This window comes from Besnoitia besnoiti, chromosome X (assembly GCF_002563875.1).
Source record: "Besnoitia besnoiti strain Bb-Ger1 chromosome X, whole genome shotgun sequence".
NCBI classification, from domain to species: domain Eukaryota; phylum Apicomplexa; class Conoidasida; order Eucoccidiorida; family Sarcocystidae; genus Besnoitia; species Besnoitia besnoiti.
In genome coordinates, this window is record NC_042365.1 from 2,205,920 (window position 1) to 2,232,821 (window position 26,902).

Here is a 26,902-nt window from a genome sequence, read left to right on the forward strand (position 1 = left end):
TTGATACAGATGCGCCTATTTTGAGTTCAGCGCGGCGTTATATTTATTGAGATTGCCCGACAGAAGTCCTGGACATTCGGAAGTTTCAGAAGCTGCGCGCCTCGAAGGCGCCGCAGCCAGAACGCCAATTCACAGCTTTTTAGGGTTGCTACGGCGTTTTTTGGCCACGCGCTCTCCGGCGACGGAGGTGCCGCCGTATCGTTTCCATCAATTTATTTTGGGTCGGGAGCATCCTGGCATTCCCCAAGCGTTCGTGGAGACATAGGTCTAGAGAGAGATAGCCAGTAACGCTTGACCACCTATATTTGTTCCGAAGTGTTCTGATTAAAATCTTTGATACAAGTTTCGCCTTCGTACACAAAGAGACTGCCGAATAGCATCGCATCCATTTAACGTCAATCGGGGCCCGTAGCCACTGGCACTGTAACACAAGGCCTATGTTCACAGTCCCTTCACACTAACAAACGCGTTTCACCCCGTGTGTCGCGGTCACGTGCTGGCTAGCCGGAAGCAAATGCCGACGGCATGACCATCATTGAGAAGACTCATTCGTACGTTGATAACGAGTGCTGACTGCCATGCCACAGACAGCCAATCCTGTGCCCAGCAGCGCTCCCCCGTGCGCGTTACCTGTACCGGGGGCGGGCGTCGTGGCCGACACCGCCCCCCCCCCCGGCCTATGCTTGCATCTGCTAGAACATGTGCACATATATACAAATATGTACCGGCATTCTGGTAAAGAGGAAAATCCCCGTGAGCTGCCACCGATTTGAATCCGTGTGGCCGCCGCTTCTTCTCGACCCCGATTAGATCACAATCGCTATCTGCGGCGTCCTCCAAAGAAGTTTTCATTCATGTGCAGCGGATCCAAAGGTCTTCGCATGCTTGACGACTGTCTCCGTTTTTGCCGTTACTTCGTCTCCTGTTTCGCCAGCTCCCCGTCACACGCCATATCGAACTGCCAGCTGAGCTTTGCCGCCGTATACACTCCGACCTCGGCGCGCGATATTGTCCAGTTTACTCGATCGAACACGATTCCTATGTTCAGAAGACAACGAGATTGACAAATGGATGCTTTAATAATGCAGGGGACCCTATTAGACTGTTTAGTTTCTTGCAAACTAGTTATCTGCTACCACGAGGTCGTCTTTTAGATAAAAGTGTCGTAGAGTCATTTCAGTGAGATGCGCCATATGGAGAGTTTCGAGTGACATAAATCACACGCGATGCGTCTACCATATCTCTGGGTTCTACTGCTCGCCTGCAGTTTGTACTATATACATGAATACATTTTATCTTGCACGACAGCTCCATTTGAGTTGCCGCTAGATTTCTTCATCATACTCGTGGTCAACCGAGTCACCAAGAAGGAGTGGCAACTTGCCAGAAAAGTAATATGTCAATGAGGAGCTACTTTCGCGGTATTTCCCTGAAAGGAAACACGGAAATAAAGCGTGGCCTCACCGTTGTACAGAAGATCGATAGGCCGGACAAGGTCCTCAGAGCTTGTTCGGGTATTAACGTAGTCGCCGAACTTGTATCCTTCAGGTGGCAGCGGGTGGCGACAGATATCTACTGTGACGAAGCTGTCAGCATATTCTTCTTGAATAAGGAATAACAGCTCTTCCAAGTTTTGCATAGCCGCGACATGGCCTGCGAGGTATTGAGTGGTCTCGGGGAAAATGAATGTTATGAACACGGGTTCCTGAGCGACTGCCCGCATTCTCGTGTCTTGCATGGCGCCAACGAAAACGCGGCGAACATCCGAAAAAGGCAAAGCCTCTAGGCGCTCCTGCAGAAACTTTGGTTTCTCTGGCAGTTCCGGATTCCATCCAATCACCACCGCATGCACAGGCTCCGCATCCCTCTCGTGGAGCGTGTAGACGGATGGATTCGCTGCCGTCACTTCAAGCTCATAGTTCATCGCCGAAATGTAGTGGGTAATCAGAATAACCCAGTTCATACGAGCCGCGTTGCCGCCACACTTGACTGTCTAAACACATGCATGGAAACACACAAACACGCAACGCCCAGGATGTCGGCAACCCATGGCCCCGCCTGCTTCAATGACCATCATGGGCACTGCCATCGATAGAAAGCCTATTCTCTGCCTCTCTACGAAAACGAAGTTTCTGTCAGCGGGAGGAGGCTTGTAAACAGGATCCCCAACGGTTCGCGCGTGGTAGCAGCACCGCGTAACAGTATATGAAGAGGCACTGCTGCGGCTCGCCATGGCGTCGACGGAGGGGTCAAGTCCGTGTGTTGAGGATACAGGGTCGATCGCCGCAGAAGCAATCAAGACACGTGCTGATGCTCGGCGTTTGGGCACACCTCGCTTGCCATTGGTTTCCTACAAACCGCCGCTATTCTGAAGGGTCGTAGCTCTCTACCAATACAGAAACCCGGTGATTTGGTTCGCAGGAAATCCCAGAGAAACACGAAGCGTAGCTCCGTGTGACTTACTGTGGCGTGGTTAACAAGAGTCCTCAGCTGATTGAAGACGTCCCAGGCTCCGCTGTCAGGAGAAATGCTGCAAAGAGTGTAGAAACTAGAACACATGCTACCGGTAGTCCACCGCGCGGGTGACGCCCCTCTGGTTCGCCTGCGACATGGACGCGCTCTACACCCTCGAAAAAATTGCAAGCGAGCTCACCTGTCATCCGAGAAGTCAGACTCAGCCAGAGGAGTCTCTGTGTCCCACGCGACTGCTTTACTCGCATGGGTCCAAGAATAGACAGAACAGAACACGTTCTTGTCTTTTCGGCAGAGAGTGCCCGTTTTGGGATCTCGTATCTTCCTGGCGATGAAGCGCTTGAACGCGTTCATAGCCTCCTCGCTCAAAGCCACTTCGTCGACGAGAATATGCACATGAATGCGAGCACTTGGATGAGTCCACTTGGCATCCTTCATTTCTCCAGTGTCTCTCGTTGCCACGTGGACCGACATCGGGTTTCGATGAGCCGGGGCGTCCTTGCGCATGGCTGGCGGGCGCGGGAGGCCTGCCTCGTCCCGCGTAGCGAAGTTGTAGTACACAGACGCTGCAGCCAGCGTGGGCGAAGAGGGAAGTAAGCTCGGCTGCTTCATCAGGTTGAGGTTATGAGGAGGGTCAAGCCGATTCAAGTCCGTTAAGACGGACGTGACATCTGCTGCTGGGCCTTTGACTGTGGAACATGTTCCGCTACCGCCATGCTGGGCGAGGTTTTCCATGGCTTGACGCAGCGGTGCCCTTCCGGTCGCGCGCTGGTCTGGACGATTAGGTCTGAGAGAGGTTAGAAAAGGGTCACCGCAAGGAAACGAACATCGAGACGAGCCAGAACGGTGTTTTAGCTCAGGAGGTCGCTGCGCTCGCCGTAGACAGTGTCTGTTGGCCCTGCTGAAAATTTCGTGGACGGCATCGTCTAAAGGAAGCCTTCTAGCGGGGCGGAACTGCGCACTCACGGTATCTCACGGTATCTTATAGATCAATAACGCAAGTCAGGCTCGTTCTGGTTTCCGCAACAGGAATCCCTCCCGGCTTCGACAGTTCCACGCTGGGCTAGCATGTCGAAACGCGCGTGAGCTCACCGGATGACGTTGACATTACTGAAGTACTCTTTGTTGGACCAGCCATCCTCTGGGGGCACTCGAGCCTCGAGTGGTTCTGTTTGCTGCGGCAGAGGCCGCAGTGGCTGCGTGGGGCTGAAGCAGTTGAACAGCTGAAACGTCAGCCTAATGTTTGAGGTGTAGCCTGTGAATGGGTGCTTGATTCGCTGAATGGAGAAGCGATTGATGCACGGCTCCTGCTGCACGACTCGCTGCAGGCGGTCGGACAAGAGCGTGGACTCATAAAGCTTCTTCTTTTCGGAATCAAATACTCGTACTTTGAGCCAGGCGATATCAGCAGGATTCTGCTGAGGGACGACTCCCACCACATACCATCCCACTGGGAACCTCCGCTCTCCATTTTGCATGGAGACGTCAATTTGATATGTCTCTTGCGCCAATTCCGGACACGTTACGTGGACAATGAGGGCGTCAGGCCCTCGCAGAATCGCTGTGCAGACCGACGGGTCCTTGCGATTCATCACGACCCCGTCCACCGCGTCGAGGGGGTTAGACATGACGCTGACGACAATGCGGAGCTTGGACTGCGGCAGATCCGGGCCGAAGAACAGCCGGATGAGTGCCATTTCGAGCTCTTTGTTCTTGCCCCACCGCTGAAACTCGGGTCCCACGACGCCTCCAATCATGCGCCGACTGTAGACAGGGGTGGGGAAGCTGAATGTGGAGAGCAGTTCCCTGTTCTTTTTGTCTCTTACAACGAGGCCCCATCCGTGCTTCGCGAGGTACTCTTTGGGACCGTAAGGCTGGCTCCATACCGGACTGAGGTGTCCAAAAGCGGCGAGTGCAGGAACTGTTATGTAGAAGGAGAGTGGCGTCTGCCGTCGCAGGCGCACATCGGCGATTCTGACGGAGGTCCTCCCGTCAACTTCAGTGACTCTGAGCTCCGGTGGCGCACTTGCGAGAAACTCGCGCAGGAAGGGGTCGTAGCGATTCAGCGCCGAAGCCCCTTTCCCGCTGAATAACACGTGCGGGAAGGTGAAATCGACGGTGGTGCCAGTCGAAAAAGTGTTCACGCCAAACGTCAGGTTCAGAAAGAACGGAAAGCTGTCTGACGGGGAGCCGCGGACGATGGTAGGGAGCAGGGGAAGTGGAGGCGTATAGAAAAAGGACTGGTGGCTAATCTTCGGCTTTGATTCTCGTAAACGCTTGTCAATGAAGGGTCGAAACGTCCAACCAATGCACTCGTCCTCCTCGTACAGATCGTTAATGATCTTTTGGTATCTGCAGGAGAGCCACGTGCGCAAGAGAAATAAGAGGCATCGCCTTGCCGCTCTGTCTTGCGAACGATCCCCCCCCCTATGTGGGTACCTCATTAGCCTGTCACATGCTCCAGTCATTTATTCGAACATGCCACGATGACGCTAACATCCAAACATGCAGATCCGGAAGAGCAAGCGGATGCTGCTGAGAAAATAAATAGTTACAAGGGGGCATCATCCACATTTTGAGTAAAATGCGGAAGAGGAGGGGGCTCAAACTGAAGGTAGACTCCGCCGAACGATAGTGGACGCACCCCCCCTCAAGTTGGAAGTGTCGCACGTACGACTCACGTGTCATCAATAATTGCTTGCTCTTGCTTTTCTTTGAGCGTTTTCGGGTAGCCTGAGGCTATTTGTATGTACCAGAGCGGCACTGCGTTCGTTAGGTTAGAACTTGGCGGATACAAACCGGCGAATTTCAGCGTGAATGCTGTGGGCTGCAACACGGTTACAGAGCAACGCGATTGGATATTCCCTCTTGGTAGTTTTTCCTGTGTCGGAGCCACACCCGCCCCGGAGGTTTTCGTTTTTATGAATGTCCGCGTAGGGAACAGAGTGTGGTTCGACGGGCGAGACAAGCTTTCACAAATCATGCAATGTTCAAGCATGACCGACGTTAGTCGATGATGCAGTTCCACAGTTTTCTGCAGGATCTGAGCCAAGATACATCCCTGGCGTTTTCTGTGGACACACCGGAATATCGCGGGTGATCCCGCTCAAGACAAGCTTCCGTGCAGGGGGCTCATTCTCGCGCAGCGTCTCGTAGGCCATCTCGCAATAGCGGAAGTACCCGTCGGTCTCCACAGTCTCGCATGCCTGGAAGAGATCCCAGCAATCCCGAACTTTATTGGAAGTCAGCCACACAGGTTTGCCCTCGAAGGGCTGAACCCAAGCTGTCTCGCCGGAGGAGCAGGCCGGACCTGGAAGCGTTAGATGCAGCTGGGGGTCAACCTCCGCTGCGCACGACACCACACCCTCAAGCGTCACATATAACCTTTTAAAGGAGACCCCTGGACTTTGTCACCTGGCATTGCCACAAAAAGCAGCCAGCGACACGCTGGCGCCAGTGTAACGGTATTTCCCAGCATATGTTTTACAGTGAAGACCTCAACGTCTTTAGATACACACGGCGTGGTCTGGGGCGGCGACTCGCCAGAGCACTTCCGGAGCGGATACGCATGCACTACCTACCCACGAACGCATCATGAGCAAGGGCCTTCCGCACACCTGATGCAGACCTCGCCATCGCTCCCATGTGGAAAAGTGTCACCCTTGTTCCATGGCGGTGGAAAGATGGGGGCAGGCCTCACACTACTCGTCACGAGAAGTCGTGCGGCGGAGGGGTCGGAGCACCTGCTGCCGCACTCAGTTTGCGGGCGGGGGTGTGCAGGGCCAAATTGGGAAAGCGGGTACAAGAGCATTGATTTCCGCGCTGTTCAAAGTGGCTGCGGCGACTGTCCTTAGTTCTTGCTGTCGTTGCTTACCGACAACCCTCTGCCGCGCAGGGGCAACCCGGGCTGTGAACGTGTAATTTGCTCCGCCCATTCCAGAGCCGCCTTCGAGGCGGATGCCATTGACGACCAGAGGGTTCCGCAGCGGCGGAAGGAACTTCATGAACAGCTGAAGGCAGCCACAAAAAGTAGAGCACGCCTAGGTTTGCCGAACTGTGAGGTCTTACATGCGCCAGTTTAACATATTTCACACACAATCGCTCCTTTTTTCATGTGAGTGCGTGCTGGTCCGCCCGACCCTGCCTTGTCTGTAGGCTCACAGCCCTTTAGGTTTTGTTGGATCCAGTGCCTCAAAGACCTAGGAGATCTGGTGGTGCCTCCCACCCCCCTGTCGCATATTCTGTGTGTAATGAGCGTCGAGAAATGGGAAACCTGGATTAAATATCCGACATGCCAACAAAGTAGATTCACTCCACTAGGGAGAAAGGGGAAGAGCCACGATTCGCTCCGTGAACTCCAGTGGCGCACGAATTTCCGTCTTACTTGACTTGTCTTCTTCTGGATGGCTTCCCCGATGTTGTACTTAAGTTGATACACGTCCTCATAGCCATCGTACAGCCGTAGCTGGGAGTGCTCCATTGGCTGTTCTAACAGTTGCAGTCTCCTGTCACGTGGCGCCGACGTTTGCGCACACAGCACAGTCAGAGTGCCTGTTACAGCTCTACAGCGCAAAACATTCCGTGTAAGGGCCGTCGAAGCTGGAGGGTTGTTGATACCCTCTTGTATATCTGGATGATTCGCTCGCCACTCGTTTGCTACTCAGGACTCGCGCATCTCTGAAGTAGCTGTACCATCTTTTGAAGGGTCACCGGTCCGTGAGGCTCGCCAGCTCAACACCTTCATTCATAGAGATAGACGTGAGACTCCCTGCCCCCACGCGGAGAAGCGCGTATATATATGTCAGGATGTGCACTGAGCCTTGGTAGACAACACAGCTTCTGTCCTGCGCTCGGTACTGTGGCGACTTTTTTTCAGCTGCCCTGCTGAAGCGCAGCGAATGCACCTGATACGAGATGGGGCGCTTGGCTATCGCTCGCGAACTCCCGAGAGGCTCGGCTCACCAATCTTCTTGCATGGAAGTCGGCGAGGGGGGGACGTCGACATAGACGACCAGCTGAACCTCTTTTGGCGGGATCCACAAAAGGTTTTTCACATCCTTGAGCGTGCCGCTTGGGAAGCCTGCAGCCCAGCAGCCGCGCAGAACGGGGACTGCATCAGAGTTCCTCTCTGTCGACCCCCGTGCAGCAAAGCTAGCGTTGCGGACCGCCGTATGGGCGCCATCACAGGACTTCAGCAGCGAATAAACAATAATGGTACCGCTGGGAATTTCATGTGTGCGTCTTGACAAGAGGTGGGTCGCACAAGGGCGATGCTTCATCAACTGGTAGCTCACGTGCACCTAGAGCCACTGTTAGTCGTTTTCTAATGTGCTTACTTCGTTGTTTTCGATGCCCTTCACAGATGAAGAGAGCACAGTAGTCCAGACCACATGCGGTATCAGGCGGGCAGTCAGGTGAGAAAGGAGGCAGCAACTCAGGCGGAAGCTGGAGTTCTTGGTCAAAGATGTCTGTATCCTCGGTGGCGGCAGCGGTGAGGGCTTCAGAGAATGGCTTGGCTGTTTTCAGCCGACTTTTGGCGCGTTTGACCTCGAGGATGCCGTCGGCGGAGACACCATGCTTCTGAAATATCTGGCGCACGACGTTTTCCGTATTCGGCGGCAGCGGTTCACACGCGCCCAAGCGCCGTTCTGGGTGCGGATGCAGAGGCGGGTGCGCTGGGTGTTTTACGCGATGCGTGCCCGTAGGGTGCCGGACGACTTTTGGAGGCGTCGAAAGCTCCAAAGGGAAGGCTGACCATAGGGGATGCGTCAAAGGCTCATGGCGCGCCCGTCGCGGATTGGAAGACTCGCGAAAAGACGCAGCAGAATCTGACTGGTCAGAGTCACGTACTATGTCTAGAGGTTGCTCAACGCGTCCAGCGAGCCTTCGACGCCGACTCAAAGGACCTGTCCCTTCGATGTCCGTATCCGACGGCCAGTAGGAGGATTCGGTTCGCGGGAGCTCCAGCTTGACTTGTCGCACTTCTGCAGGCAGAAAGATACGGCAAGGAACGTGTGGCGGTGGGCGGGCCGTCGCGCCATTGTTCTGGAGAATAATTCAGTGCATCCGCCACTCTCTTGTGAGGCCTCTTGATGCCTCTTGCGATAAAAGGTGCTGTGTAGGCAGCCGACGAGTCAACGAGTCACTCCGGAGTGTCCGGTCGGTCTCTTTCAGCTTGGAGCCTTTGACTGGAAGGAAAGAGCCCGAGTCGACAGACGGTACCGAAAACGTCATTCTGTTGGAATGCGCGCTACCGGGGTATGTACGCGTCCTCGCGTCCGCTGAACTTTGCTCAACACTGAACTCGTTGATACTGAATCAGACCAAACACGGCCTGCCGTGTGCCAACTTCCGAGAACAAGCATGCCTTCGCCAGGCCTAAGTTACCGAAAACTTACTAAAGCCACTACTAATCAGCGCTCTTAGCTTGAAGCGCGAACCCATATAGCCCCTTGGAAGCGGAACGAAGCTCATCACTAGTCGGTGGTTCTTAGCACCCCAGTAGTGGGTGGTATCCTGCTCACCGAAAGTAAGGACACCCACAGGATCCGAGGATGGAATGGTGGTGGCAGCCCAGTTCGGATCCCTGGCTATCACAAAGACAACTTAAAACTCGGAGGAAACAGGCGCGTCATGCGAGCGATGACATGCAGTGGTCACAGGGACCTTGACCTCTCTGCATACCCCCTCCGACCTTACCTCAGCGTCTGTGAAGAATTTGTCGTCAGCGGAGGGTATTTTGTCTTGCGCTTTATACACTAGGGGAGGATAATCGTAAGTTGTAGCTCGAGCAAGTCCGGCAGAAGCGAAGCACGGTGCCAGCACAAGCAAGAGACACCTGAAACTCCAGACGCAGTCCCGTTGACTTCCTCTATTTCGACGCCTTGAATGAGGTACACAGCGAAGGGGCGACGCAGATCGCCTTCTACATATCTCGAAGTCAATGGTCGCTGACAACTGATCGTTGCGTGCCGGTTGCCGCAAGACTCCGGAACTCGTTTCTCTGGTCGTCTCCTCCTCGCTCGACGTACGGGCAGCCTGCCCTTCTCCTTCCTCCCAGCAGGAGAGAGCCGACTCTCCACACGGCAGAACATTGATCCTGCTTCTTCTTGGACATGGCGACCCTTCTTGCGGACGGCAGATGATACAGGTGCAACATCTATCGGTGGGAATTGACTCGAGAGAGACCGCCCGCATGGAGCGGTTTATGACGCGACATCGCGGAAGTGAGAACTGTTCCTCAAGTCTTGAGGATGCATGAGACCTGCTGCGAACGAGCGGCGGCGTCCGTGTCGGTCGTGCAAAAGTGCTGCAGCCTTTTTGCTGCGACTGCACTGCGGGATGAAGCGATACCGTTGAACGCGGGACTGAGAGGCATATCGCTCGCCCTCCCGCTGAGCACGAGGATTTACTCCTGGAGGCCGCATCCATGACGGTGGATAATGCCGGGTCCGGTGTTGTCAGAAGGTCTTTAGCTCCGTTTTTTTGGACCAATGAGAAGCCATTAGACATCCGGTACGGTCTGTTCTTGCGTTTTCAACGTCGCGAGACGGTAGGCTCTCTGAGCTGAATGAGGCAGCCACTACAGGTCGTTGAAACAGTTGAGCAAGTCGATGCCCAAAGAGAACAGCCCTCTACACTATTTTGAAACGCGAGGTTTGGACTAGGTGTTGAATACTAGTGTGCAGAGGAGCCTGCTGAAAGCGTGTGCGGCGGACTGCTTTTCACCCGCGGTGTGCCGCAACGGCGCCTGTTTGTCCCGTGTACCTAGACACGGACTCGGCAGCATTTAGCCCAAACCCCGCAAGACTGCGAAGATGCTACTGCAGTACCCTCCTTGTAAACGCTATCAATGGGAGCCTGCGTACGTGCGAGGGCTCTGTCCGCCAAGTGTCAGGGCGACAGCGCGCGTCGCTGGAAGGCACGGTGCGCAAGAAAAAAAGAGGGCTTGATATAAAAAGCCTGCAGACCACTTCTCTGTCTGGAAGAGGATGGCCTGCGCCGACGGCCTTCCAGGCAAGGAATGCACTAAGGGAACAAGCGGCACATTGCTTTCCATCGTGTGTCGCGAAAGGCGCACCCGAGACAGAACGCCGAACTGTCTCGTGTTCCGGCGGTCGCCGCTGCGTTTTCGCGTCTTTGTCTCCGAGATATGCTGCGTCTGAATATCGTTTGCTTCGCCTTTTCGTCGAGTTCTGTTGATTTCACTGGTGCCGGGAAAGAGGAAAGCAGCGGGTGGAACAACGTGGAGGATTTGGATGGGCGATTCCCAGCGCTGAACTGGATCGCACCTCTCGCACGCGCGCAGTACTAACAACTGGCTAGTCACACAAAGTAAATGCTGTCTGTCTCGTTTCCTCCGGTGTGCTCCACGCCTCGGAATCCGAGAAGTTGCAAGACCGCTTGAGGTAAGGGCGAATTTCCGTCTACACTGCTACTATTTCTGAATGTTCTCCAAATTCACGTTAAAAGGGTTGACAATGAGTTCAAATCACGGAGATGGCAAAGTCAGCTGCACTTGCCGCGAGCCGTTTTTTGCGGCGCGCGACTGCATGTCCCCTCGATGGCACACTTCACGGTCAACCTACCATAAAACAGCAGTGCAGCAGAGACTGACTTTCTCGCTCTGTTTGCAGCATCCTTTGGTGCAGGGGTGAAAAAACTGACTAAAATACGGACCGCAGGGACGGCGTTATACAAGACTAGAACAGTACTGCCAAGACGTGTACATTGGTGTGTCTCGCCAGAGAGAGAGGAAGAAAAAGGGGCGACAAGGCAATCGGTTTCCTCTCACGCTCCAATAGAGAATGCCTCTAGTTGAGTGCGCTTGCTAGAACTGGAAGCCCTGAAACGATCGCAGACGGGACAGCGATGCGAGAGTCATCAGCTGCACTACACATTATCTCTCACCAACAGTGGCTCACGCCATATCCGCTTTCCCGACGAATGTGGGGAGATTGGGAGAAACAGATTCGCCCACAAAACCAACAGAGCAATAAATCCCCTAGATTTCTCCACATGACTCCCAATGATCTTTTGGTTCCTACAATTCCGTTACTACTAGGCTGCTTCCCCCTGGCAGACACTTCTCTCCGCCCATTTTGCCTTAACGCATACGCCTCGAGGGTCACTCAGCGCAGCCACATCTACTGCGTAGCCGCCCGCGAAAATCAAACAGAAGAGTTTGTTCGCGAGTTAACCCTGACTTCCACCGCTTCTCCGTGGTGAGAGCATCACCACACAGCACGTCGCAGGTGTTGTCGGCATTCTTGTTCGCGTTTTCCCTTCTCCGTATTCAAAGCTGTGTCCTCTCACACCAACAGGGACGTCTCGAGACTCGCCACCAGCAAAGGTATAGAAAGCGCCCATCGCGCTGCGTTGACACATTGTTAAGTTCGGCAGTCGTCCTGCCTCTCCCAAGAGACAAGTAACGCAGCAAATTCTGCGTTGCTTGTCTCTCGAAGAGGCCAGCGTCAACGCCACAGCGCCGATGGCTCTATTCTGGAAGCAGCAGAAGGTCTGTGACGTCCATCCACGCATCTGTTTCGATCAAGCCTGAACAAGAGGAGAATTCAGGACGCATACAGAGGCTACCACGGTGAGTCTCAGCCTGGACTCCCTGCGGCCGGTATGCATGACTATCCAGTTGCCCGTGCAGCGCGAATCAGCACTGCAGCTCAATTCCTCCCCTTCGTCTTCCTCGTCCCCGTTCGCGAAAAAAGAAAACAAGACGCGCAGACTTACCCCTGTTCAGGACCTTGAAGAGTGCAGGATTTTCCACCGCTGCGCTGACTCGCTCCTTGTCCTTCAGCTGCCGATTGATGGTCTTGAAGGAAACGTGCTTCCCCTCGATGATGCGAACTTCAGCCTTCATCCACACGGGCAGCGACCGGAGCAGCTTCACGAGCACCAAGAGTCCGATGAGCGTCGCCTGAAAGAAGTGAAGAAAAGCGGGGAAGCAAGTCGAAAAACAGAACGAAGACGAAACTGGAAGAATTACACAGGAGGGCCGCGGGGGGGGGAAAGGGGAGGGAGGGCGGGGGGTAAAGACCGCCCAAAGAGGGGAGATGAATGCGATGCCCACGAGACAAACAAAGCTTTAAGGATCGTCGAAGTTGAAAACAAGCATACAGCGTCGGCGCACAACAGGCCTCCACAAAACCTACACCGAACTTCCCTTTCCGCAGCCGCACTACGCCCCGGTATCGAAATCAGCCCTATTACAGAAGGCCGGATAGCCAAGTGCACGTAGGAGCATGCAACTTCCTCTCTCGTCGCTCGTACCTGGGAGCAGTGAGGAATTGTAGGATGGAAGGAGACTGCGACGTCGCTCTGTCGTCTTCTCCCTCCTCTGTGCGCGAGCTCCATCGCGCGAACTTCGCAACTCGCTTCCACGCCTCTCCGCGTCTTCTGGGCTCCGCGCCGCCCGTCGGATTCTCCAGCGCGGGACGAATCTCCAGGAGCGGGAGGCGAGTCCGACGAGGCTGAGAGCGAAAACTGCGAAACGGAGGGAGAGCACGACTGCGCCCTTCGTGCCTGAGAGTGACTACTGCCTCGCCCGAGGAACAAGGCTTCCAAAACCTCAAGCTCCACGTGTGCATCGATCTCCTCCGAGGAGAGACTGCTGGCACTTGCGTCGCTACCGCAGTAGCTCTCAGAAATAGACAGGCCGTCGGCGCCGTCTTTCAGGACGCGCCCCTGTCGCGCTCGTCTCGCGCGTCTGCGGCTTCGCCCTTCAGCCCAGCGGCCTGCGCCTTCGACTTGCGAGTCCGCGGAGAATTCAAAGGAACTCACGCCCATATCAGAAAAATCATCTTCGCCTGCATTCACGGTGAGGCGGTCGGGGGCAACGACGCCGAGCTGCTCCAGCGAGTAAGGATGCTCGGGGTCCTGAATGTGCCTAATGTAGCTGTAGACCTCCTGAAAAAAAGCGACACGGCAATATACACGCGAAAGATGCGCGGACACACGTGCGAGCTGCATCAACCGACCCTAAGATTAATACAAGAAGTCTCACGCGCGTGCGTCGGGCGCCGATACGGATACGCCCGGCGTGTGCAGGGCGCGACTGGAGAAGTGCTGGCGGAAACCTGAGGCTAGAGATGTAGCATACGAGGCGAGGTTCCTAGGCCCTGTCGGTGTATCATAGGCTGTTGTTGCTCAATCCACACAGATACATAAGCGATGCACAGGACGTGCTTGAACGGATACACATAAGTCTGCATGCCCGTTCAAGTGCACTTTGTACAAGACCACCGCGCTTATTCTGCGGCGCCGAGTTTCCACGCAGACGGCTGCAACGGTCACGGCTCGCGAAGCCTCTCACCTCGACGGTGATAGGATCCCTCGCGCGAAGGCGTCTTCGCAGGTGTCGCCGTTTTCTCCACGCGACGTTCACTCGTCTGCGGACGACGCCCTCCTCGTCGCGGACTTCCCCCACGGGCGTCTCTCCTTGCTCTCGGCAATCTGGCTTCTCTCCTCGCCCCGTGGCTCCCGCTCCCTCCGATCCTCTCCTCCCGTCTTCACGCCATTGCTGCCGCCTCCTCGGGGCGCTCTGGCGCGCGCGTCCGCTGTGCGTACCTAACCCGTCGGCGTGTTTTTCCAACAGATCCCGCACCTGTCCTTCGCTCTTAAGAAGAGAAATGAAGTCTTGGATCTGCTGGAGAACATCCCGTTTCCTCTGCCCCGCGGAGCCGCGACCCCCTCCTCCAGCGATTCCTGCCAACGCCTGCAGCGCGCTGGCTTTTGAGTGCGCAGCGCCAGGGCGCTGCGACGGAGAGCTTCGTTCGTCCCAAGAAGCCCGCGCTGAGTTTTTGCCGGGCCTGATCCTGTGGCGAGCCTCGACATCCGGCGAGCCCTCGTCGCTGGGCGAGGAAAGAAGAAGCGGGAAGTAGAAGATATTCGGGTTCGAGAGGGAACACACCCAATTCGCCTTTCGTGTGGAGGAACTGAAGAGAGACGCGAGGCGCGTGCGGGTGGAGGGATAGCCCTCAGCCGCGTCGGGCGGCAGGACGAACTCCTCGTCCGACTCTCCGCGGTCCTCCAAGACCGTCGGATTCGGATTCTCCATGGAAAGCAAATGAAAGAATACCGAGGTCTGAACCCAAATATCCGGTGGAAACCAGAAACAGCTCGCCCGAAGCTCCACACAAAATCTCAGCAGGAATCTCGCTTCTCACCCGACACTAGGAAGCGGACCGCGGGACAAAAAAGGCGAGGATGGCGAAAGGGAAGGAAAGACGACCGATCTTTCCACATCCGTGGACCGGGGAGAGTGTACCGGAAAAAGCAGAGACGAGACACACGGGAACACACGAGACAAGAAACGAGACAGGAAACAAGTAGGCGTCCCGCGAGGCGTGGCGCTGGAGAGCGGAAAAATCCGCTCTGATGGAACGCAGAGACACCAAACACTGCAGGAAAGCAAAGGCGGAAATATCACGACCTTCCGGACGACGCATGTAGCAGCAACGCAGGCGTACGCGCTAAAATATCGAAGAAAGGAGACGGCGAAGCAACAGAATATCATCAGGTGGAAGGGAGACGACGCTCACGCGAGAAGCCACGAAGATGAATGCTCGCTTCAGGCTTTTCAATTTGAACCATTCAGAGGAAAACCGCAGCACCATTTATTGTTTTCCATTTCGGGAACAGACACCCTGGACATGCGACTCGACGCGGAACGCATGCACGCGCGTGGTTTCCTTTGATGACGGCTCTCGAAGTTTTCTCTCGATGCGGCAGACAATCAAGAGAAGGCATCGGGCGTAACTTCATCAAAAAGATGAACTTGCACACGTACGAGAGGAATCCCTCCTTCTTTGGCAGGAATTACGTGCTGATTGAGATCGAAGCAGCTGTATGCTGCCTTGCCAGTATCACCAACACCCATACTCGGGAGTCACTGCATGTGACGATGTACCAACGTGTTGCAGATTGTTTGTTAGCGAATAGGAATTCGGCTGTGTGCCGCCGTCTTGCTCACAGTTTTGAACCCGCACGTCGCCTCACCCCAGGCGACCTGCCTGGAAACACGCATCTTCAGCGGCCTCTCGCGAAGGCGTGCCGATGATTTGGGTCGTGAGTCGAGAGCCTCTCCGGACACTCCGGACACACGCAGAGGACAGAGAGATCATATTCCTGCTCAGGGCTTCCCTTCGCTTGGTCGAAGGCTCTTCACGAGCTTTCTTCCATTCATACCTATCCCCCCTTCGATCTGCCCGCTCTCACATAGTTACAGAATTGTTCACCGCAGCGTGCCTCAGCTCAGGGCAATTCCCCCTGGCATGGAAGACTTATCCGACACATTTCCATCTACTGGAAACAAGGCAATTTCTATCGCAATCGCCAAACTAGTAAGCCGCAGGATACCCCCCCCCGTAACCCGGGGAATCACCTCGTGTGTTCCATATACTAAACGTGAACGCGCTGGCAATACCCGTGAAAAGCTGACATTTCCGCCAAGCTGTAGATTTGCAGTGGCTACCTCCCGCCCTCTAAACCACTGCTTCCACATACGCATATCCCGAAGTTCTACGAAGCTCCTCAGTGGCACCGCTACAAACCTGCATCGCTTCTCGCTAGACGACTGCAAGCTCATCTTATCATCATGGAGGACACGCATGACATGCAGGAAAAACTTCCACTAACGAACACGCCGACCCGCTGCGGATGTGACAGCGAGACAGCTCGAGTCCTGACCGCGTTTCATCAAACGTTGCGAGGTATTCGCTCAATAAGGAGCTATTCTAGCTACTCGAGAACGGTAAGAGGACGATAGAGCCACCTTTTTCCTACAGCCCCCTTCTGAGGGTGCTCTTGGTAACAAATCTGATATTGTCTTGCCCTAATGGGTATATCTCGCTGCGAGAATACGAGTGCGCCTGTCCACCCACCACCAAGACGCATCAATCTATCTATATCTACATCTATGTGTATGCCTGCAGTTCATGTGAGAAGAGCTCCGCTCTTGAGAGGGATTCACCTGCGATAAATCATGGCACCCTGCGTCATGTACCCATATGCTTGCCCATTGTCCCTAGCAACCCTCTGTGGCGAGTTGCGCCTACCAATCCCGCATCTGAGGAGTAAATACAGCTCTTCCGTGCATGATGCACTCAGAAAAGAGCACACGCGGCTGCCACGAATATCCTTCCGTTGCAGATTCGGAGCGTCTACATCTAGAAAGTGTCGCATGCGTGCAGGAGTCCACCGGCTCCCATGCATTTAAAGTAACCGCAGGAGCTAAGCGTCGCAGAGAAATGCAGCGCCGCCCCGTCATAGAGGGCTGTTTTTCGTTTTTTTTTCAAAATGTTCCCTGGCTCCAATGCAGTTCAAGTCGCCTACGCTTCATGCACCACGCGTAGAAAAAGCGGAGAAGCAGCACATGCAGGCCGCCACGAAAGATGGAAGGGCCTCGGCTTCCACCACGACCGCTGCAGCGCGCCTCCCCCCCACCGTGCACACAGACGAGCCAGACCCAAGTATATATAAGTATATAAATATATGTATCTATTATATTTAGATGCGCAAAGCGTATGCACGGATATGCATAATGCCACAAAGGAGAATATGGAGACCGCTCAGACACGCGTAAAGACTCAGACGAAGTATAGACGCTGTCGGCGCACGTTTGCACGCCCACTCACATCCATACACGTGCACAAACGCATGCATCCGGAAATTTCTTTGCGTGGTCCCGTCAGCTTGTCTACGTCCGCACTCGGTCTGCGCCCCCGCTTGTTAACGTTATGTTATGACCGTTCTTGTCTGATTTCCACTGGTGCGTCGATATCGGAACTACAAAAACTTATCGGCTGCGGCTTCTGTTGCTCGCACGCCTCCTGCTTCCGCTCCTGCTGGCGTCGCGCTGTCGCCTGCGGGCACAAAGACGAGACATCCACGTCACACATGTGATATTCGCTAACGAATCGAGTCGCGACAAATGCGGACTCGCCTTCTCTACGCACTCGGAAACCATATAGACGCGTCCGTAGACCCCAGGACGGGCTTGGACCGGATACACACATACGTATCTATATCCGTAGGTATATCTGTATCTACAGATAGGTCGTCGCGGACTGCTGTTGCCTGCACCATCCAGTGTCCGTCCACCTGCACGCGTATCGAATGCATGCATCTGTAGTGGGAATACATGCAGTCGCACGACACGCAGCAGACACGTGCGTGCGACCCAATTTCGGTAGGGGCGACGTCCGCGGGATGAAAACTCTTTCCAGCGCACCTGGGCTCACGCGAAGACCGTTTCGGGGACCTGTCTCGGGAAGCAGGCGACTCTGACCCTACAGAAAAAAAAAATTGGAAAAACGCGCTACGATAAGCGCGTGGGCGATTGCACCGAACACGCTGCCTGAACATCCCACTGGACATGATCAAGGTGCACTTGTGGCTGACAGCAGACACCGTCACCAGTCTCAAACATTGGCGGACGATCTAGCACAAAGACGCGCAATGTATTTATACAAACATGTATGTATGCACGAGATTAAAAGAAGTATCCTTCCCGCTTTCAGTCCCCGAAACGTCAGCTCGTTTGGTAGACACATGCACCACTCTGCATCAAAGCGATGCCAATGAACTTTAATCTGCTTCTCTGATTAGCCACGCCAGCAGGCACAACCTCCAGCTTGCTGAGAGGGCTGCCTGCGCACAGCGGGCCCCTGCGCGCTAGTCTCGAACAGCGAGGACCGACGCGCCACTCTCTCTGGTGAGGAAAAATGCATGAACGCGTCAGCAGGCCATGCCGCTGTCGCATGGAGAGACGTGCGACAGGAGAGCGAAACGTACTTTGCCTGCGTCGAGGCGAGAACGAATAGTTCGGGCTCCTCCGCAAGGGGCGAGCAGGGCTCAACTCGCGCCGGGAGCCCCCGTTGCGAGCCGGGGACCCGCCGCCCCCGTGGCGCGCGCCCGACGACGCCGGCGCCCCCCCGGCTGCAGCGGCACGGGCCTTCTCCGCTGCGAACATCGAGACGAAATCCCGGCGCGGATGAAAACCCTAAACTGAGGTGCTCAAGAACACGGCCTGGCTCGGCGGGAAACCTCGAGACGCCCTGCAGAGGTGCGCGCCAAGAACCGCAGCGGGCCGCTGGACTCCGGGGTTGAAGCACGGAGGTCGCACGAGGCAGGAAGCAGGAAGACGGGAGAAAAGATTCTCTCGCCAGGGCGTGCAGGACACGCCGTTCCCCCACTCTGAATTAGCTAGTTATTTGGCACGATGCACGCGCGTGCTGCCCTTCCGCAGTCGAACGAATGCGACAGAACGCACCCCCAGAGATCCACACACACGCGGGGCGGAAAGCGAACAGACGAAACACAGGCTCACGCACTCTTTCGCGCCCAAAACTCGTATCAGTGACGACGGCCTCGCAACGGACGCATGGGCGCGAGACCGCTGCATGCCCCTCGTGCACGCACATACACGCCACGCTGCCTCGTTTCCTCCCATCGTACCTTGTCTCTGTTCCTTCACCTTGGAGCTGAACTCGACTTTCATCGCGCGGCCGTCCAGCATTCCCTGCTCACACGCGCCCGCAAAAGAGACCGCCAGTCATCCGCTCTGGAGGGCACCCGCAACAGCCTTCCTGAGCCGAAAAAGGGGGGGAACACACTTATAGCAAGCCCCTGCGACCGGAGATGCCGGCGAGGGTTGAGGTAAAGCGGCCGCTGCCGAAATGACACCATTGCAGAAGCGCCACCCTGTCGCCGTCCCAGCCTTCCCGGTTGCCACTCTAGACTTATTTTATACATATGTGGCATCAAAGAGATGCACTGGAGCGCACGCGGGTGTCTAACACGCACAACGAACTCGCGAGTTTCGCCAGGCGCGACGCGCGCAAGAGACGATGAAGTTCGGATCTCCACACGCGTCCCCGGGAGCTGGTGCGTAAAACGAAGCCTCCACAAATCAACACTCCCCCTTTTTGCTTTTTCCGCTGCTTCGTGGGGTGGCGTCTTCCTGCAGAAGCGCTGAGTGGCGCAAGTTTCCGTTGTTCCATTCATCCACGCACGCGCACAACATCGCGGTGCACAAGATGTGATGTCTCCCGCGCCCGGGGTTGCGCCAGACTTGGATCTTCGCAGCCTGATAGGCCGCCTCCCTTTTCCAAAAGGCTCTGGAGGGGGAGGGGGGGGGGGGGGGGGGGGAAGGGGAGGGGCTTACTGCGTTGAGATGCTCGCGCGCAAGTTCTGCCTCCTGGACGGAGTCGAACTCGACGTACGCGTAGCCCTTGGGAATGCCCGCCACTTTGTCGACTGCCAGCGTGCACGACGTGACGACGCCGTACAAGCCAAAGAGCTCGCGCAGATGCTCCTCGCGCACGTTGCGCGTGAGCGACGAGACGTTCAGCGTGCACTCCAGGACGCGTTTCATCTTCGCAGCGGGGAAACGCCTATTCCGATGAGAAGATAAGTACGACGAGGGCGTGGGCGCAAAGAGGGAACCGGTCTCCACACGAAAACGGGAATTTAACGGCGGTGCGGCAGGCAAGGGAGCCGAGAAAGAGCGGTCGCGCCGATGCTTCCCACCTTCCGAGATCAAGGTGCACAGAGAGACTGTCACGTAGGCGAAACGATACAGACACAGACAGAAGTCAGATTGTGTGAGGCAGCTGTCCGGCCGGAACTCGGATTGAGTTGCTGCTGCCGGATGGGTGGTACAGTGCGACAGCCACGTTTGAGCCCCGAACTCTCAGAAGAGGTGAGCCATGCCGAAAGCTGCACGAAAAGATCGCAAGGAGGCTTTTTGGACGGAGGAGTTGGACAAGCAGAGCCGGAGGATGAAGAGAAGAGAAAACCGGGACTGCGAAGCGTGGCGATCGAGAACGGGGGAGAAACCCGCAGCCCGCCTAAAGAAGCCGGGAAACTTGCAGAAGGTTCACACAATCGAGAGAGAGTGAGGCACGCGGATGCCGACGACAACCGAGAGTTTGGCCCTTTAGGCGAGAACCATCAAACAGACAAGTGTACACTGCCGTGCTCGTCTCTGCTACAAATGTACTCGGCATGCACACCGCGGTGCGGATGCCCAGAGGAGCACCCGGGACGGCCTACAAAGTCTCAGTGTTGTAGCCACTGGCTACGCAAACTCAATTGACACCGCAAAATCGGTCTTAGCAACGGAGGAGTTAGTCAAATCTTCGAAACGACCATGGACTAGCGCCGTGTTCTCACGCTGAAATTCTAGTCCCGGAAAAGACGGCTGAATGACCAACGAGGAAACGCACGCGGAACACAGAGAGGAAGTCACGATGAACTAAAGGGAAAATAGCCGGTAAGCATGCTCTGTCTGCGTCGTGCATGTGCCATTCTTGCTCCATAGCCACCTTCCAGAGCTCGGCTGTCTGATTCCTTCCTTCTCTTTTGGAAAAAGGACGCATGCGGGGAGGTGCCCAGACTATGCTGTCACGGCATGCTCGGCAGATTGGTCCGCTACAGAAGGAATACATGTGCCATGTCAGGAAGATTTCCAGTGCCCCCAACAAACAAGTTTGCACGGTGGCTTCACCGGGGGATATCCTGACCATTTCCGACCAAACATCCAGCTGACGGTGACAAACGGCTACTCAAAGATCAACTGGTGGCGAAAACGTGGTACTGAGGCGGCACACATGTGACTGCGTGTTGTCTCACTGAATATGCGAGTCCTCGATCCGAGCCTTCGAAGCAATAACTCTGTTCCACTCGTACCTAGCAGTCATCTAAGTAGGCGCTGACAGAGTGGATTTCGCCTGCCGGGCATCCTCTTCGGGGCGACCCTTCGTGTTAGCTCCGCGCACAATAGCGATGTGTATGACACAGCAGTACAGCACCGAAAACTACTGTCGATGTTGCGGAACATACTACTTTCAGCGCGTTGCTCACACTCGACGGCGATACTGTGATGGTTTTCTTCGGTAATGCCGAGAACACGGGAAATACGGTTCGGGTTTGAGAGGGCGTTTCTGTGTACCGTCGACCTTCCAGCCGCACACTTTTTCAAGTGTTCGCAAAACCAGCGTACCCATACTTTCCAAAATCGAACAGCTCTTTTGATTAGGAACAGCGCTGTGTTTTCATTCCGGGTTCTGCCGGTGTGTGCTCATGCTAAGCAATCCCAAACGTGTATCTGATACACCAGTTCTAGCCCCTAACCCCCAGGTGTAGTCTGAAGAATATACCGCCTCTCAAAAATCGATTCCGTCTGAAGGTCCCAGAACTGGGAGCAACTCCTATGCATGAGCTCTGCGCACTGCACAGCTTTTCACACAGAGGATCGCCGAGGGCTGGCTGTGCGTCACCAGAATCTAGCTTCCCCCGAGGTCAGGCCGTGCGGTTCCGAGAAGCGCCGCCCGTTGATTTTCATCGACTGCGTCGATGTTCCGGACACATGTTTTCGCCAGAGGCTGGCTTTGGTCCACCGGTTCCTTCACTCGTCTTCCATGTCAACTTCGTCCTCGACGGAGCTTTTCCACCAGAAGTTGTTTTGCTGAAACATTTGGAAGGGAGTCTCCATTTTGACTCTGAAGGCTTCCCGCACGCAGGCGTCGACGTGGCGGCTGGCAGCGAGTGCACGCAGGAGGCAGTCGCCAGCATCGTCTCCCTGGAGCCTTCCCCCCCCCTGATCTGCTCCAGCACCCCACAAACCGCCTCCGGGGCAAGCGAGGCCAGCCCCGGCAACCGCGAGCCCGCTGCGACTGCGGCCGCTGACGCTCGCCCCGTCTGCGGCGCTGCGAATCGCCGCACTGCTCCCGATGCTTCGCTCGAAAAAGCTGCTCACCAGGTCTCCTGCGGCGGGAGCGACAACACACACACGCACACACGCTTGCAAACGCAGGCGGTTCCCGCCGGCCGCTGACCCTTCTCTGTGGGCTCCTGGCAGGGACATGTGGCACCTAACAAGAAACACTGCGCCAGGCTGCACCACAGCCCAGCGTGCAGGCACTTTCGTATCCAAAGGAGACGAGCGTGACCCTCCCTGACCCTCGTTGCAACCTGCACACGAAACAGCTGTAGAGGACCGCGAGCCCGAGAGGAAAGCCGCGCAACAGGTCACGCCGTGGGGGGTACGCGTTGCAGGGGTGCGGACATCCCACTTAGGAGCCAGAGCAGAATGAAAATAGGGACGGACTCTCCGCAAGCACCTCTACTGCTGCGACGTGGAGCGGCTGCCACAACTGGTGCGGGTGGTTTGGGGAGACAGTGAGTCAGAGTGGAGTCGTTGGGCAGCCGTCGTTGTGTGGAAGCAGACGGCCGCGCTTTCAGCAGTCGCCGTTCTTCTCCGCTGGACTCGTCGCCTTCGGCCGAAGGCGCGCTTCGCTTACCCGTTTGCGGCTCAAGAACCAGACAGAGGGCCGCCTCTTTCCGTCTCTCGTCTTCTTCCTCGCTGCACGGATCAATCCTCCACTCGCCCTCCCCGGCGGCGGCAGCGCGTCCGCCGCCACTGCAGTTGGGTTCCGGCGCGCCGGAGTGCTCGCCCACCGCGTGAGACGCGCTCGGCGACTCCGCCGCAGTTGCGCGTCCGGCACTGTGCGCTACGCAGGCGTCGCGGTTAAGTCGCACCAGCGTCGCCGACCAGGCTCTGAACCGCAGGGCAATGCCCGCGTCGATGAGCGCAGCCAGAGCGGCGTTGATGCATACACTCTCCACGGCGCCGTCGTCCTGAAGAATCATGACTGTCAGTTGAACCAGACACCGGGGGTACTCTCCGGGAGCCACCAAGTGCTGCAGAAGGGTGTGCAGCTGCCCTTCCATCCAGCGCTCAAAAGAGCCCGCACCGCCGCCAGCACGTCCTCGGCCTCGAGCGCGGGACCCTGCGCCGCCCGCGGACCGCACGCCTGCGCCCAGGCCGCCCCCCAGCGCGGCAGCTGCGCGGGCGGCGGAGAAGCCGACTGGAGCCGCCAACGGCTTCAGCAGCACGTGGAAGTAGCACTGCGAGCTGAGGCACTTAGGGCCTGGCGGGGTCTCAAGTGGACCAAGCACCAGAGCCATGGCGCTCGTCAAGCCCTGAGAGGAACAATCCGCAGCCACGCAGTGGATTTCGCAGGGAGCCAAAGATGGATGACGTCTGCGCAGTGCGACCACGACGACAGACGTCTATGCGGATGGTCGCCAGGCACGACACAGACGAACTGGAGACACGCCGGACTTCCAGCCACTCAGGCCGACTGCTGACTCGTCTCCGGCAGAAAGGCGTCAGTCTCATCCGGGAAAGGGGCGGGGGGTGTAATCCAACCTGCGTTCCACACGGAAACACTTACACTTAAGCGCGGCCGCACATGCCTCGTTGCATGGACCTCTTCGCAAACCCAGACACGGATATATACATATATATATATTTGAGTACGCCATATAGACGCATCCATGCACGTATGTGGATATAAATGTGTATGTCGTAGTCATACCACGCGAGGCCATATAAACGGCCCTCCGCGAAATAATTCGGTCCACACCTGAGAGAAGCAAGCGCTGCCGTCCGCTGTCTTCGAGATGCCAAGCTGGACGCTGACGGGGCGGATGGTCATCGGATCACCTCGGCCGTCGGGTCTCAAGAGCGGCTCGGCTCGCGGCGGACTCGCAGCGGACTCGCTGGAGCTGACGCTGCTCTCCACCCTGAGTCCAGTTGCTTCAGGCTTCATTACGTGGGTTCCCCGGAGAGAATGGCCTTCGCCTCCGAGCAGAAAGAGTCGGTTCTGTATGAAAGTTGACACGCCGGATGGGCAGTTCGTGCCTCCGCCGTCGCGTCCTGCAGAACAAAGAAGACAATTTGATGTTTGTGCGGCCCGCACAACGTAAAAATACCACTATGTTGAGAGAGGATACCGTCACACAGGTCGTCCTTTGAGAGCAGAGCAATACACATTCAGGCGGGACGTGAGGGCGCCCCCTCGCGCTAGGGGGAAAGGGCGACAGAACAGCAGCGAGGGGTGGCATGAAAAAAAAGACGCGGCTGGTCCTGAAGCCCTAGAGGCAATTGCAGGAGTCCGTGAACATTTCGGCGGGCGCCGGAGAAAACGCTTGAAACGCGTGCATGGTGTATTTCGAGGGAGAAGACGACCAATGGACCGGCAGCTGCGCGTAGGAGGGGACGACAACGCGACAGAGACTGACGGTAGCTACGAGAGTACGTGCCCGTCTGGTCAGCGGTCTCTGACACTCTTAGGCTGAAAACTGCCTTCACCAACTTTAAGCCGCACTCCCTCCTGTTCCAAATTGCACGGTACGACGATAAGAGGACGCCTCTACCCCTTTACTCATGTATACAATGGGACCAATGCCAGTGCGAGTTCAGCGCTGCTCTCTGTGTCAGTGGCTGCCAAGAGCTCTCCAGTGCCGCGATGAGAGCGAGTGAGAAGGTAGGGAAGAAGGAAAATGAAAAAGTCAGCTGGAGCATGAGCAATAGGACAACCAGAAAAGACAATCGACAACAAATCGGAGAACGGTTCACAACGACACAGGGTGGACCAGGGACGCCTGCGAAACCTTCCTGCTCTCGGACAACAATCCCATGAAATTTCGAAAAAACGGAGGAGTCTATAGACGAAGAGGGTTAAGGCGTAGCGGAGGAACCACCACGGGGAGAGCGAACAACGAAACGGAAAAATCACACACCCCGGTTTCGGTATTCCACCTCACATGCTTGTGTATTGCTAGTGTGCATGCGAACAAATGAAATGCGAGTTTCAAGGGAGGGCATGTAAACTCGAACCGCCTGCATCGGCGCACAACGGTTGCAAAGAATTTGCACGAGAATGACGTTGATTCCTTCTGGTGCCTCGAAAAGATCCGCTGTTACAAGCGTTGCTCGGTGTTAGTGCCATGCAGGCCACGCAGAGCAGATTACCTGTCCGCCGCAGCACTGGCGCCACGGCCGAATCTGGGTGGTGGCGCAGGCAATTATTTTGCCGACGCTTCTCTGTCACGTTGCCAATGAATGCAGTTTCAGTGGCTCACGCGCATTCACCGGGTCCACTGTTCCCGTGAAGGTCTCCACATTCGTCCGTGTGTCGACAGTGTCGTCAACCTACCAACTACACTCCAGCCGGCTGCCAGCGGGACTTTCCTGTGTTGTATGCGGGAGCTCCGCAACCAGCTGCACAGAGCGTCCAGCGGTCAGCATCAAAAATAAGGCCACAGCTGCGCTTGCATGACGAACGATCCTCTTCATAGCACCGCTGCAAAAACTTTTGGACCGCGTTGGTGCCTGGGCAGTCCTGTGCACGTTGCGTACTAGTTCCGCATCTTTGTCTATTGTGGCCACACCCCGAGACACACACAGTGTTTCGAATGTCAGTCTGCCTGTACTCAAAGTTTATCCTTAGAGGGAATCTGTCTTTTTTGCGACGCAAACCCCTGGGGTGCGTGACAGTTCCCCGAGGCACAGTATATCACGAAAAGCAACGTGTTGCGTGGCAGAGGCCCGTTGCTCTCACGTTGGGCAAACTGCTCAACCACAACGCAAGAAAAGGCCGTCATTGGGCAATTACTCGGCCTCTTTCTCAATTACGTGAAGTAAGAACGCCTTCGTCGGGTCCGCGGCTCCGCGTGTCAGGTTGTCGAGGCAGTCTGTAACTTGATGGTGCAGGAGGCGACCGTACCATGCTACCATACTGCTACTCGCTCCGCGTGTCATGCAGTATCTGAAACACGCCCTCTCCGTTATCACCTCAGCAAACGCCTGCATCAAATGGTGTGCGGCGGCCATCCGTGCTATGAGTGGCAGTCAACCCGAAGTGCAATTTCAAGGCGACAGCTTTGGGAAACGCACACACTAGCTAACGGAGCCCTGCTCTTGTGGTGGCATCAGCCCTCAGCGGGCACGCCACGGCGGTCCCCGCAGCAAGCCGTGACTCGTCCCTTGCTGCCGTCGGCGACGCGTCTCTCGACTGCTGGCCTACTCGTTAACGCAGCGTACGGAACGATGTGCCAGAAGGCCGAACACTCGGACGGCGCAGTCACTACTTGGTACCACTTCATTGTAGAAGTTCAGAATAACAACACGAAGACACAATGCCGTGGTAGAGACCCTTGATGTAATCCACGGGCCCATGACGGCAACTGCACACACTAAGAGACTCTGCCGTACCGCTTGCTTCCCGTGGAAGCGAGCCATACACACATACATACACACATAACACACACATGCACACATACATACGTAAATGCTCGTAGTTTCACGCACGACCGCCGGGTCAGGAACTCGCCGCCATGCTTGCAGTGCCGTTAACTGTGGATCAAGATTTCGATGACGCAAGGAATGGCCTCAGCGCGTGTTCACCCACATCGATGTAACCATGACGACATAATCCGTATTAAATATCGTGTTGTACCCAGGCGACGACCTCACGACATCTCACCGTCCACCACCGAACGCGGAAAATTGCAGAATTCTGGGTGAAGCAGAGTCCGTCGGATCATGCTGTTCACGACCAGCAGC

At 56.0% G+C, this 26,902-nt stretch overlaps 5 protein-coding genes across 5 annotated transcripts; all 5 read right to left on the minus strand.

Moving 5' to 3' along the window:
- Positions 1–910: 910 nt before the first annotated feature.
- BESB_018570 (uncharacterized protein) lies at positions 911–6,952 on the minus strand (the record flags this gene model as incomplete). Its single annotated transcript, XM_029360572.1, has 8 exons — positions 911–1,038; positions 1,465–1,993; positions 2,464–2,530; positions 2,654–3,259; positions 3,565–4,824; positions 5,154–5,299; positions 5,556–5,678; positions 6,857–6,952. The coding sequence occupies 8 exons, from the start codon at positions 6,950–6,952 to the stop codon at positions 911–913; spliced, it is 2,955 nt and encodes a 984-aa protein (XP_029216548.1).
- Positions 6,953–7,430: 478 nt separating this feature from the next.
- Positions 7,431–9,631, minus strand: BESB_018580 (uncharacterized protein; the record flags this gene model as incomplete). Its single annotated transcript, XM_029360573.1, has 5 exons — positions 7,431–7,552; positions 7,767–8,456; positions 8,871–8,988; positions 9,172–9,310; positions 9,504–9,631. 5 exons carry the CDS (start codon positions 9,629–9,631, stop codon positions 7,431–7,433), a joined length of 1,197 nt encoding a protein of 398 aa, XP_029216549.1.
- A 2,337-nt stretch (positions 9,632–11,968) lies between these two features.
- Positions 11,969–14,542, minus strand: BESB_018590 (uncharacterized protein; the record flags this gene model as incomplete). Its single annotated transcript, XM_029360574.1, has 4 exons — positions 11,969–12,027; positions 12,217–12,403; positions 12,757–13,392; positions 13,799–14,542. 4 exons carry the CDS (start codon positions 14,540–14,542, stop codon positions 11,969–11,971), a joined length of 1,626 nt encoding a protein of 541 aa, XP_029216550.1.
- Positions 14,543–17,271: 2,729 nt separating this feature from the next.
- Positions 17,272–19,861, minus strand: BESB_018600 (RNA recognition motif-containing protein; the record flags this gene model as incomplete). Its single annotated transcript, XM_029360575.1, has 5 exons — positions 17,272–17,348; positions 17,727–17,774; positions 18,280–18,447; positions 18,943–19,006; positions 19,652–19,861. 5 exons carry the CDS (start codon positions 19,859–19,861, stop codon positions 17,272–17,274), a joined length of 567 nt encoding a protein of 188 aa, XP_029216551.1.
- Positions 19,862–21,895: 2,034 nt separating this feature from the next.
- On the minus strand, positions 21,896–23,457 carry BESB_018610 (3' exoribonuclease family, domain 1 domain-containing protein; the record flags this gene model as incomplete). Its single annotated transcript, XM_029360576.1, has 2 exons — positions 21,896–22,254; positions 22,791–23,457. 2 exons carry the CDS (start codon positions 23,455–23,457, stop codon positions 21,896–21,898), a joined length of 1,026 nt encoding a protein of 341 aa, XP_029216552.1.
- Positions 23,458–26,902: the final 3,445 nt, after the last annotated feature.